Below are 14628 nucleotides of genomic sequence, written 5' to 3' on the forward strand. Positions count from 1 at the left end.
TTGGACGTTGGCACTGTGGAGGTGTTCCTGAAATGAGCCAGTACTCTGTCCATCAAACATGTGAAGATCCAAGGACTGATTTGAGTCTGAACAGGAGTGTCACAAATGGGTAAACCATCTCCCACAGAAATTTCCTGCAAAATTTGTTAATTAGGATATGTAGAGATGCATAAGGTTTACAGTAACAGGAAAAACTTCTCCTTCACAGTATGTAAAATCTGCCTTTGTAGTTCAATTTTGAACTGAGGGGTGCAAATAAAATGATACAGGTCACACTGATCACTGACTGGTTAAAATCGATACTGGCCTTTGGGACCAAGAACAGTCTAGTATAAACACTGGTGATTTAACATTGTGAATGATCTCTACTCTCTAAACAATACAGCCCTGTAATTGTCTTTGTCAGCAGCCCAAAAACTCAACCATACTGTGGTAGCAACTTGAATGTCGATTCATCCTTCCTGATGAATTAACCAACTTTAGATCAAGCTGTTGATGGAGTATGAGGAGGAGGACACAACTCTGGTGGCATAAGACTTCCTCAACAGATGCCCAGAAGCCAGTCTTGTCTTGTTATGGTGACATCTAGCAATGAAAATAGGGCTTGTGTGCATATTTCATCATCTCTAAGTGAATGTGTTGATGCCTATGCATCCTGTGTAATCTGAGATCTAGAATGAGAAGAATGTCTAAAGGAGTGGGCTACCACATTTACTGAAGATCCTGACTGGGATATGGCCCCTTCTAAATGATCCCTAATAAGTGCTCCTTTTCAGTGGCAAAAGCCTGACAGTACTTCTAATATGCAAGACATTATTTGTGTTGGCTGGACTTGATCTCACTCAAAAGAAGCTGGTCAAGATTGGCCATCAAACCCATGTAGTATCAGGCCTACTCGGTCCACTAAAAGAGATCTGTCATGTTGAAGTGGTTCGAGAGAAGCAGGAGCTGTTGCTGTCATTGACCACTTCATGGCTGAGCAGCCTGTTGGATTGCAGTACCCTTCAAAAAGAAGATAATTCACCAAAGTGACATCTGCATGTATACTGACGGCACCCTTGTCCCTCAAGGTACGCTTCTGTGCTTTCTTCTTTCATGCCACCAGTACTGAAGGCCACTGAATTTCAGTCCATGAGGCAAATATCTGACATGTATTTGCAGACTGGCAACTATGGTAAGCCATACATGTAGAGTGGTTGTCACTCCCAGTACTTATACATCTTACAATTTGTCCTGCCCATGGTTTAAGTCTGTAAGACAGAAAGAGAACAGGCAATATAAACTGGCATGCATTCTGCTTTATCAGCTCTGAGCGTTGTTGTATAGAGCTAGATACAATATGACAAATGCAAGTAAAGTCTCCAAAGCATTGCATTTAATAACTATGAAGTGGATGCTATGACAAAACCATGTATTGAAAACTAACCTATTAGTATCTGCCACATAGTGGAAATTTTACTGAAGTTTTCTATATCACACACAGTACCTGCATATATAAAAGTGCATCACCAATGTGGACTCTGGTGGCTTATGTGGTTAGAGCATCCACCTTGGATCCAGGAGGTCATGTCTTCGAACCCCGGCCGAGTCATACCCAAGACTTTTGACAGACACACAGCCACTCTGGTGGCCTAGTGGTTAGAGTGTCTGCCTTGGATGCTGAAGGTCGTGGGTTCAAACCCTGACTCAGCCATATCAAAGACTTATAAAAATGGTACTAACTGCTGCTTTGTTTGGCACTCAGCATTAAGAAGTTAGTGTTAGGACTGGTTGGCCTGGTGTCAGCATAATGTGACTGGGTGGGACATTATGCTATATGTCTGCAGCATGATGCCACAGTGCTAGACATCGCTTTAAACTGCCACATTGCAGGTATCATACGGATATGACTGAAAAATTGTTAAAGCTGCATTAAAAATACAAAACACACACACACATACACCAATGTGAGAGGATATATTAGCAGCTTGTGCAGGTATGTAAAATTGGCACTATATGCATGCAATTGACAAAATTAAAATTATGAAAAGACAAAAAACTGCTGACAGAAAGGAGTAAGAACAAGTTGACAAATTATAGATGGAGCATACTTCCCTTTGAAGGCAATCTCCTACAACTTGCTTTATGGTAGACTACTTCCCAAATTCTTGTAGGTGGAGAGTAGTAATTGCAAGTATTCATGAGATTTGGCACTAATACCTCTATCAAGGGGAGATCATTCTATATAACTCTCTTCTAACTGAGCAGGCAACTTTGAGCTTTTTTAACCTGAGAAGGCTGAATTTGTGAGGTAGTAGTTGTTTTCCTAAGGTATTATGATCGGATAGTATATTTGAAGAAGAAATATGTGTTTATAGTTTATTCCAAATATGAAGACAGGGTAAGAGGTTATGGAGCTACTAATTAGAAATCAATTATTCACCGCTGTCACACAAACATACCTCGGCACTCTGAAACACATATGCACACACACTCAATGATATTATTTTAACACCTTAATTTATCTACGTATGCTTAATAAACATGCTTATCAAGTTGCATGTCACAAAATGGTTCTGAGTAACTGCATTAAACTGGACTCTGGAATGGCATAGGTAGAAACAGAAGCAAAAGAATATGCCCTCATCTACTATTGTAGTGAACTAGGGCCATCAGAAAATGAGTTCAAGTGCCAAAATGAAAGTCAATGCATTAAAAAATAAGCAGCCATAACTCTACAATATGATAACCAAATGCTGACAAGCACACTCACAAAAGATTGTATCATCCCACTACACTACTAAGATCATGGAAAGTTCCAGCTGCAAAGAGCTCTTCGAGATTACTAACAAGCTAATGTCAAGGAACAAATCAACACCACTTCCAACTACCTTCTCTCCAGTCGACCTTCCGGACATGTTTGCAAATTTCTTCCGTGACAAAGTACAAACCATTAGAGATAAGCTTGACACCACAATTTCAATTGACTCGTCGTCATCATACAGTTGGGATACAGAATTTGAGCGGCAACCATTAGCAGCATTTGAACCTGTCTCTATGGATTTCATACATACAATCATGATGAAGAGTGCACCAAAGTCATGTGAACTTGATCCAATTCCAACATCACTGCTGCTTGAGTGCTTAGATCCAGTACTGCCTTCACTAACTGATGTTATTAATACCTCTCTCTCATCTGCTGAAGAAATCAACACTAGACCGTAACGATTTAAAGAACTACCGCCCAGTTTCTAATCTCCCATTCATATAAAAAATCTTAGAAAAGGTTGTTCTATCCCAGCTTGTATCTCATCTAAATTCAAACAGTCTTTTTAGCAATGTACAATCTGCATATTGCCCTTGCCACAGTACTGAAACTACTCTTCTGAAAGTAGTTAATGACATTCTCTCTGCGTTGGATAGCAGAAAGATTACAGTCTTCACCCTCCTTGATTTGTCTGCAGCATTTGACACAATAGACCATGATATATTACTTCACTGTCTCCAGCATGTATTTGGCATTCATGATACAGCCTTACTGTGGTCCAAGTCCTACTTGGTCGACAGGACACAAATTGTATCTGCAAATGGAATACACTCCAGCCCAGTTGATCTATGTTGTGGTGTTCCACAGGGGTCTGTTTTTGGACGTGTTCTCTTCATTCTGTACACTCAGCCACTCTCAAGTGTCATAGAGCATCATCCAGTGTCTCACCAATTGTACGCTGATGACACCCAAATATACAAATCTAGCCACCCAACTGAAGTTGGTGCTACCATCCAAGGTGTAGAGAGGTGCATTTCTGATGTGAAATCATGGATGACATGTAACAAGCTGCAGATGAATGATGATAAAACTGAGCCCATTCTGATCACAACAAAAAGACTTTCTCATTCACATCCTTTACCTCAAACAATAAATATCAGCAATGCCAACATTAAATGCACACAATCAGTACGAAACCTAGGTGTTACTCTGAACAATACTCTCACATTGCACCAACATGTCATGAACATATGCAAGGCTGCATATCTTAAGCTGAGACCCATCAGCTCAATTCGCAAATATCTTTCAGCTGATGCCACTAAAACACTTGTGTGTTCATTAGTACTTTCAAGACTGGACTATTGTAACTCAATTCTGTCTGGTTCATCTCAATATCTACTCCAGAAACTTCAAAAAGTTAAAAACACAGCTGCTCGGATCATACTTAGAGTACCACGATCAGAGCACACCTCCCCGCTGCCATGTACCCTACACTGGCTATCCATTCGATCCAGAATCAAACACAGAATTTGTTCTCTGTGCTACATTTCACTGTTGGACTCTAGTCGAACGTACCTATCCGATCTCACCCATGTGTACACACCAGCAATATTCTTACGCTCCTCTTCTGACAATCGTATACTCATTATTCCCACTATGAAAACAAAGTCATATGGACAGCGTTCTTTTGCATACCAGGGCCCAGCAATGTGGAATGAATTGCCCACTGAACATAGACACAATGACATAGTGATCACATTCAAGAGGGCTCTCAAAACTCACTTATTTTGACTGCAAGAACAAACTTAAAGACCTAACAATGTTTCCTCCCTGAAATATTCTCAGCATGTTTTTTATTTTTTAATGTTTTTCTAATTTCATGGTGTTTGTTTATTGTACTAATATTATTATATGTTTTTTATCTTAATGGTGTTGTCTAATGTTGTAAAGCGCTTAGAGCTTCTAAAGATTAGGCGCTATACAAAGTCCTCATTATTATTATTATTATTTTTATTATCATACAGAGCAGTAAAATAAAGATGGTTGAAATCCTCATAATTGTAACATATCAAGTTATCAAGAAGAAACAAATGTAGGTCCATTAGTTAATCAGAGGCCATAACTCAATCACAATCATGATGCTGAGTGATTTTATCAATGCAAAGCTGCATACCGTATTTGGTCAAATTACAACAGAATAATAAACTTGATGTCTTGCAATGAAAGCAGATGCTTAATTAGAGACCATGTAGTGAGCTTACAATAAAACTTCTCCAACATATTATAATTACCTACCCAAAAAAATAAAATTAAAATCAAATAGATTTAACAGAATTACAATATATCTCTCATGAAAAGATAAGAGACCAACCTGAAAAAATTTCCAAAAAGAGGGTGAGTTTATTATCATACAAAAACATTCTAGGTACATATCTGTAAAAATGAGGGTAACGCTTATCACCAAGTATGGGCTTATTATCTGATTATAAGTTAAACACAGTAATAAGTAAAAAAATAAGTCTGGCAGATTATCTGGGATGATAACTCCAAAAATGATAATGTAAAATACTGCTAATTAAACTTATCTGACACATTGTAAACATAAAGCTGCACACAAAGTTTTGCTGAATTTCAATTAGAATGAACGGAGTTTGACAATAAATGTGAATGTGTCAAACCATTAGGGGTTGTAACTCTGCCAAACGACAACAAATAACTGATATTCAAACTCACTCAAGATTTAAAAGTATCAAACAAAATTTGACGAAAATGGAGTTACAATGTCAAAAGTTTTTTTTCTCCATAAAATCCAGAACCATCCATCACATGACATGGAACGCTGAAAAGCAAGCTTAACTCATAATTTTAGACTGCATTCCAAAACTGATTAAAATCTAACAATAAAGAACAGTTGTGTGCACAAACAAAACTGGGGTAGATGAAGGTACAAGGATTGGACAGTTTCAATAGTCCAATCAATATACAAAAATATGAGACTCACATATTCTAATTAAGTAAATCTATACATAATAAAATATCTTTAGTAATAACTTTAAAGCAACTGACTACCAGTAGTTTTCAATGGACCTATGATAGGATGAAAAAAATTTTAATTGAAATTCAAGACAATAAGTATTTTAAAGAATTATATTTTTCTATTACAGTAAATTCAAAGTAATTTGTATTGTTGACATGAAGCTACCTTGATTGCTTTTGCCATGATTGTGAATCTTGACTCTTCAGCTGTGAGGTAAAATTCTGCTAACTCTCCTCTTCAAATCACTACATGAATCAGTCTCAGCCACATCTCAGTCAAAACATGCTGAAATAAAATATCTTCCTTAACTCAAGGCAAAAAGATAGAAAGTTAGACAGGTTATGTGATCAAGATATCCAAGGTTAATGCTTTTTAAATAATTGAGCATGTATTTGAGTGCTATATTTGTTTGCATCCAGATGAATAGGGCATTTGTTGAATGAAGTGATTCCTCATTAGCTCTTTTAATTTCAGCCAATAAATAAGTTTGTGCTTGAAGGAGGTAGCTGCTTCATATTGTTTATCTGGCTTTCGATACATCTCAAAGAGTCTTTTTAGAAAAACTGGTTCATTTCTGTGATGTTCACAGCTTTTCAGAAACAGACTCATCCAGGATCCCAGCATGCATTTGCATGATGCTAGTCAATAACAGCAGGAGGTATTTTGAGTCCCAAATTTTAGTTTACAGTAGAAAAGCATTCATCTGGAGAGGAAACATATATAATATTGTTTGCAATTAGAAACAGAAAAGGTTGCTCTACAAATTCAAAATATTTCAAAGAATTGTATTATTATGATGCAAATTTTAGCACTGATGTGCTTTTATTTCAACACTATATAACAACAAAACACAAGACAAAAGATATGTGAATGCCTATCTCCTGGACTTGTCAAAGCCATAGAACTGAATGTCAGCCCCAGGATCTGTACCATCTTCTTAACAACTCACAGTTCATCACAATGTGTGCTTTTAAACTAAGTATCGTGAACTGGATTCAGAAACATTTGGTTGCCATGCTAATTTTTGTGAAAATATGTGCACAGGAACCACCATGCTAGGCAAGCAGAAATTATCACTCAGATTATGCACCAATTCACTTGATTTCTGTTTAGAGATGCAAAATATATACCATAGTCAAATCAAATTGCAAACTGCACAAAGCCAAATCTGCCATCACATAATGCACTGGCAGATCTGGGTCTGTGCAGTTTGTTAGGAGTCAGTATAACAAACAACATATACTCTTGTCTGCAGGTGCATTAGCTATGGTAGATCAGGATATTTGTTGTTTACAGTTTGACATGACTTATAAGTGAGTATGTATCAGGGGTCAGCAACCTATGGCACACATGCCAGAAGGTGGGACATCAAGAGGTTTTGAGTGGCATGCGAAGGGCAGCCCAAAATCTTGATTTTAACAGTGTTACTCTCTTATTGGTGGCACGCACTTCTTCATTTTGTAATCAATCCAGAAAAAGTGCACGCTATATAAAATAGGTTACCAACCCCTTGTATATATAGTACTTGAAATCATAATTACAAATTCACACCTATGCACCACACAGAGAGAAAATGTTGTTTATCCCTGGATAGAATATACTGAACATATGGATGCATGATTACCTGAGGATATGAAAGAAATTTATATAGAATGACACAAATATAATCAAACAGGTTAGAAAATTATAATTCATCCCAAACATTTATGTGTGTGTGTGTGTTTATAAATATTAAACTTAAAACATTAAAGTACCTTATGAAACTATTATGAATCACTGTGAAAGTGATGAACAAAACAGTTCTCCTTCAATATAACACAGTAGTAGTCAGGGTCCATAACTGCTGACCACATTATGCACCAAAACTGCATTAGAGTGAAAACCATGGTATGTACAGAACCACGATACTTTGAGAATAATGTAACATACCAAACCATAGTTTGAAAGAAACATTCAGAAAGGAAATAAAGATATACATGTATCACCAAGTTTCACCTTGTTTTCTTTCAACCCATACTGTTATTCACTGGTATAATTCTGGTCATGGCAGTCCCTAGTAGGCATCATGATATATTCAGAATCATCTTTTAGTGAAGTGTGTTATAACGAGGAACAGATGTAGTGTGTGACAAATGTGGATAGCAAGCAGCCATCTTATCAAAGATATATTTCACCATTTACTGAATAAGTATCACGTTATGTACATATCTGAATTTGTTTCATTGTTAACTTTTTTCAATTTACATAATAATAAAATATAAATTTATTCAGACAGTGGAGGAAAAAAGACTTTTAGTTTAGTAATTAATCCACAAACAGAGAGAGAGAGTATACCAAATATATAGTCAGTAGTGGACACGATAACTGTCAATTAATAATGGCCTCCAATGTAATAGATGTGCTTCTATTAGCTCTAGTGATCTTTAATATAGTATGCAAAACACTTACATTAAATGCCTGACTAGATTCTCCTGAGTCTACACTGAGAGTGACCTGTTGGACAGTTCAGTGAGACTACATCGGAGTGACCATCCTATAAAGTCTGTTTCCAAAAATACAGCTCAGTGAGGCTAAAGAGTGACCATCCTATAAAGTTTGTTTCCAAACATACATCTCAGTCAGGCTAAAGAGTGACCATCCTATAAAGTTTGTTTCCAAACATACATCTCAGTCAGGCTAAAGAGTGACCATCCTATAAAAAAAAATTCCAAACATACATCTCAGTCAGCCTAAAAAGCGACCATCCTATAAAGTTTGTTTCCAAACATTCAGCTCAGTCAGGCTAAAGAGTGACCATCCTATAAAGTTTGTTTCCAAACATACATCTCAGTCAGGCTAAAGAGTGACCATCCTATAAAAAAAAAATTCCAAATATACATCTCAGTCAGGCTAGAGAGTGACCATCCTATAAAAAGAAAAATTCCAAATATACATCTCAGTCAGGCTAAAGAGTGACCATCCTATGAAAAAAATTTCCAAACATACATCTTAGTCAGGCTAAAGAGTGACCATCCTATGAAAAAAAATTCCAAACATACATCTCAATCAGGCTAAAGAGTGACCATCCTATAAAGTTTGTTTCTAAACATACATCTCAGTCAGGCTAAAGAGTGACCATCCTATAAAGTTTGTTTCCAAACATACATCTCAGTCAGGCTATAGAGTGACCATCCTATAAAGTTTCTTTCCAAACATACATCTCAGTCAGGCTAAAGAGTGACCATCCTATAAAGTTTCTTTCCAAACATACATCTCAGTCAGGCTAAAGAGTGACCATCCTATAAAGTTTCTTTCCAAATATACAACTCAGTGAGACCAAATTTGGAATTTGATTACTCAATTTAGTTATGCCTTTGATTATGATCACAAGGTGCTACTATCATGATGTATTATAACCAAGAAAACAGTGTATCAACCAGGGACAAAGAGTACTGATTTGAACTATAAAAAGACTTATTTTAATTATGAAATATCTTTTACGTTTTGTAAATCCATTTATAGAGTCATTTGACAATGCAAATTAAACTTTAGATAATTTTTATTAAAACTTAAATTTGGTTACAGCTAAATGTGTACCAACTGCAAAACTTACAATGAGACATTTTCCAATCTGGTATAATAAAAATATGATTGCTGCAGTGAGAGAAAAGGAGAAAACTTCAAGAGAGTATAAGAAGTGTTTAAACTCCTAACAGTACCATTTCTTTTCAGAAGATTATATAATTTTTTTTTACTTTTTCATAAACAAAACCCCTGAATGTTTTTGGAGTTTGTAAAATAAAAGCAGGAAGGCTCACTGTCCCTTCCACAATTACAGAGTGAGTTTGTGTTTCTAAAGACTCTTAGCAAATATGTTGAATAATGTCTTTAAAGCATTTTTAACTCCAATCCTGTTGATTATTCACTGGATAAACACAGGTGCATTCCATCCATTGACCCATACTGATGTATACAAAATTGAGAGTGAACATAAGGTGAAAAATGTCAATGGTTTTTATAGGTGCTCAGTGGTCACCAGTATACTGTACTAGTTTGCCATAGTATTTGTTTCCAGTGGTGTGTACCATGGTACTTTTTCACTGTACAGGTACTTCAGTAGTTTCCATCAATAAAGAATCTAGAGAAAGTCCTGAGTAATCTTGTTATGAATTTAATGATATTAATAGCATATTCTCATTTTTCATGGAAAAATAATGCCCAATTTATTTTACAAACAGTTGTATCTGTCACAAATGAATTTTGAATATTACAAAGATAATTATATTTACAATCCTTTAGTCACATATTTGACAAGTGTCACATATACCAATGTGTTGTCAAAATGGGATTTTGTGAAATATATTTGGGCAAAATTAAACTTTTGGAAAAAGTTTGGATTAAAACAAACAAAATGAAAAGCATGTCTCTGTTTAATTATTTACTAGCTTATGTTACTGTATTGAATACATGTATTCCTCTTTAGGACTGTGAATAATTCCAATGTTTTCAGGACAGCAGTTGTTTTCTTTCTAAATGTTACATAATTTCTCAAGTCCACTAAATATTTTGTTGTTTGTTGAGTGTGCTTTATGTTTAATATGCCCTTTCTGATAAATATCTTGCCCAGATGTTGCCATCCCACTCAAAGCTTCCCTGCCTATTTTTATCAACATGTTCTCTAATGTCTGGGCAATGTTTATCACATGGTGTCAGCTTGAGTGTAAGCTAAATCATCTCATTATAGTTAGTTTTAGATGATACAACAATTATCATACACAAAGTAAATTCATTTAATATAAGGTACTGACCATTTAATTTTGTGGGTGGGGTGGATTAATTCTGCTGTGATTTGTTGGAGCTGATATTTTTTTAGAGCTCATGATAATATTTTTTCCAGACAATATAATGGATATAACATGGTCTTATTTTGCTACAAATCAGAGCAAGATATTTTTCCAGCTATTGACCGATTGGAAATTTTAAAAATAAAAAGTGTTAAGCACCTGACACTGCCACTGCAAATGTTTTCAATTATTTTTTTCACCAACATTGCCACAAAGTTAAAAGAACCAGTAATAAAAAACAACTTCAATGAACTGAAAAAGTTCTGCAGCAGCAAAATTCCTAAGGAGGTGTTTTTCTATCCCACCAGTATCAAAATACTTTGTTAAAAAATGTTTCAGTGAACTTGATACCATTAAAGCTACAGGACTTGATCAGATTGGTCCACAACTCATAAAAGCTTCTGCCTCAGCTATTTCTGATAGCATAACATTCATAATCAATTTAGCTATTGCAACCTCATCTGTGCCCAAAATATGGAAAACTGCAAAACCAATGTCTATTCACACATCTGGTTCTAAGGATGATGCTGATAATTACTGGCCAATCTCAATACATGTACTACCAGACTTGTCAAAATTGAGTGAAAATCATGTCCATGACTCGATCATGTCATATTTAACCAAACACTTGCTATTACACCCTAACCAATCAGGCTTTAGACAGACAAATTCCTGTGAGACTGCCTTGATCTCCCTAACTGATAAATGGCTTCAAGCACTTGACCAAGGTAGAATAATAGGATCTGTATTTTGTCGATTTCAGGAAAGCTTTCGACATGGTGGATCATGAAATCCTTTTGAAGAAACTGAAAATTTACCAATGTGATGAAAGCACAGTTAGATGGTTTACTTCATACTTAAGTGAGAGAACATAACATATTTATATAAATAATGTTCTGTCTGAACCTGGAACAATTAAATATGGAGTATCACAAGGCTCAATTTGAGGTCCATTATTATTTATATTGTTTATTAATGACCTACCACATTTACTAAGGGACTCAATTTCATCTACATATCTCTATGCAGATGACATAACATTCTCAGACATCCAAAACACAAAGCATGAACTGGAAAAAATCTTTACAGGATACCCTAAACAAACTGGACAACTGGTGCACATGCAATGGCATGGTGGTAAATACTGGTAAAACTAAAATATTTCTTATATCAACACAGCAAAAAAGAACAAATCTTGATCATGATGAACTATGTCTGACATGGAAGGATAAAAATTTGCAAATGGTCTGTCATGAAAGACTACTTGTTGTTTTGGTAGATAATAACCTATCATGGACTGAACATACCAAACATATCAGTGAAAAAAGTCAATTCAAGTTTATGGCTTCTCAGTAGGATAAGACATTTTCTCCCTGAAAGGTACAGAAAACTATTTCATAACATTTACATACAACCCTATTTAGACTACTGTAATACATTATGGGGTAATTCAGATGATAAAAACATAGCAATACTAGCACATCTTCAAAAAAGAGCATTTGGGCTAATATCAATCCAGAAAGAAAGCAAGGAAAATTTAGCTGCCAAGTTAAAAATATTACCTATTAAAGACCTAATCCAGTTACGAAAAGCCAAATTAATTTACAGGAAATCCAATAATAGTGCTCCTAAATATTTACAATCCCTATTCTAGTATAGGCTACCTGGCAATACTCCCCACCTGCAATCCATATTTACCAAACAGTACAAAATTCCAAAACCAAAACCAAATTGATCCTGATGAACTATGTCTGACATGGAAGAACAAAAATTTGCAAATCTTTAACTAAAGTCATTATTATTATTATTATTATTATTATTACATGCCCCAGGACATTAAATTGTTGGTCCCTAATATAATTGCAATATACTATGGTACGTATCGCATTATATCATGCAATACTGTGACAAAAAACTTTCATGGTACCCAGCTCTAGTCAAAAAAAGTTTCCAATACTCTGGAACTCTGGTCTGGAATAGTATTCCAGTTGAGATTAGAAATGCCCACTCTATTTCCTATTTCCAAACCCAATATATCCAGTGGTTTCAGAGAAGCAGTTAAAATAAATAAATTTCCTTTGTATGAGGGCCTCAAGGTAGATTAGTTCTTAGCTAATTGTGTTACCTCTTTAAATAAAGTCATTATTATTATTATTATTACCTGCCTCAGGACGTTAAATTGTTGGTCCCTAATATAATTGCAATATACTATGGTACATATCGCATTATATCATGCAATACTGTGACAAAAAACTTTCATGGTACCCAGCTCTAGTGGTTTTGATAATATCCCTATTATTCAATTAAGAACATGTGTACCTTGTATACAAACATTTTAACATGTTTATAATTCCAGTACTTTTCCTTATGAATTCAGAATGTCCAATGTTAATCAAATTTGTAAATCAGGTGATATAAATTTCAATACATAAACCTGGGTTATTGTTCCCAATCCTTGCTGTCCAAAGTGTAGATACACATTCTTATGCCTTCTTCAGGAACTGATTCAGCAATATGATTTAACCTGACAAGTAATTCACAAGTTCATAATTTTATATAAACTTCAATCCTGAGATTAACTGGTAATATTTTTAACGGTTTTTCTTGTATTTTTGTGACAGATATAAAAATGTTTCTCTAAATGGTCATAGGTTAGACTGGTGTGAGTTCTGGGGTCTATTTTAGGACTCAAGTTACTGCATACAAATGACCTCCCTTAGATTTAGTACCTCAAAGTGTCTTTTATTTGCCAGTGACAGATGACTGGTACTAACTGCAAACTCCTTCAGTCATGTAAACAGAACATATTAGTGATGTGAGGAATGGCAGATAAGAGTGAATTTGAAGAAGTGTTGTTATGTCAATTTTTCAAACAAGAATATATTTTTTAAAAGCTGTTCGCTTGAGCTATTCAATGGGTGGTGTGGAGCTAAATGGCAGAAGTTGTGTTTAAGATTTAGGTATAAGACTGACTACTACTCTAAGTTTTAATGTTCATATTTAAGAATAATATACAGAATAGAAATGAAAATGATTGGGGGTTTTGAGTGTACTTGCAATGATGCAAAGACTTTGTAAATATATCAGCCAAATGTTTTTTGAATATTTTTTAAGGTGCAGACTTGAATACTGTTGTGAAATTTGGTCCCCTCATTAATATGTTTAGGCTCAACAAATTGATACAGATCAACTAAAGTTCTGAAATTCATGTTTTTTATACCTGATTTGGATTTTACTGAAGTTGTACGAGGAAATCTGCAAGCACTTTAAAATCACCACAATACAATAGTTCAAAAAGAAATCTTCACTCAAATCTCTATTTTACTGTACAAAAATTGAATTTGAACATCAGAAAACAGTCATTAAACACAGTACAAAGTAGTTTTAGTTTAGAAATACATAACATAGATATCATGACTAACAATACTGCGCCTTTTAAAAACCTGAATGGACAAATAAAGAGTCTCCTATTTTCTAGTATCTGTAGGTATATAGTTTATGAAATAGATGTAACTCTACCTTATAATTTGTAGTTATATGGTATTTTTATTGCTATCATTTTCATCAATGGGCTTATGGGTCTGTAGAACTGAACTGAATAAATACATCAAAATGCCCATGTCTCTGTAGTTCAGTTGGAAGAGTGTCTGGCTAATACTACAAGGGTTGTCTGCCCATGCCAGTGTGTGGCAGCTATGTCAGTATATCCTTGGGCAAGGTTCTTTCCTCCCATTGCCTCAGTACAAAATAACCTTTATGTTATGAATTGCTACAAAGCACCTACAAGCAGACTCTCTTTCTCCTTTAAACCATCTTACTAATATCATTTAATAGATCTCAATCAGAATTCATGTATTCTATAATCATTCCTCTCCTTCATCTTCATCATCCTAATTATCACCACTGACATAACCGTCATCATCATCATTAAGATTATTATTGTTGTTGTTGTTGTTATTATTATTATTATTGTTATTGTTATTATTATTATTATTATTATTATTATTATCATTATTATTGGG

At 35.0% G+C, this 14628-nt stretch overlaps 1 protein-coding gene across 4 annotated transcripts in view; it reads right to left on the minus strand.

Annotated features, from left to right (window-relative positions):
- Positions 1 to 14628, minus strand: part of LOC149779972 (putative tubulin polyglutamylase TTLL9) — a 96716-nt gene that overhangs the window by 78390 nt on the left and 3698 nt on the right. For all 4 annotated transcript variants that reach the window (XM_089936692.1, XM_089936690.1, XM_089936689.1 and 1 more), the window contains exon 2: positions 5949 to 6068. In XM_089936692.1, coding sequence (XP_089792818.1) covers positions 5949 to 5966 — 18 coding nt within the window. In that variant the 5' untranslated portion in view covers positions 5967 to 6068. The remainder of the gene's footprint in view (positions 1 to 5948; positions 6069 to 14628) is intronic.

The sequence above is a fragment of the Sinohyriopsis cumingii genome, chromosome 16, assembly GCF_028554795.1.
Source record: "Sinohyriopsis cumingii isolate HCF-2022 chromosome 16, ASM2855479v2, whole genome shotgun sequence".
Classification (NCBI taxonomy): domain Eukaryota; kingdom Metazoa; phylum Mollusca; class Bivalvia; order Unionida; family Unionidae; genus Sinohyriopsis; species Sinohyriopsis cumingii.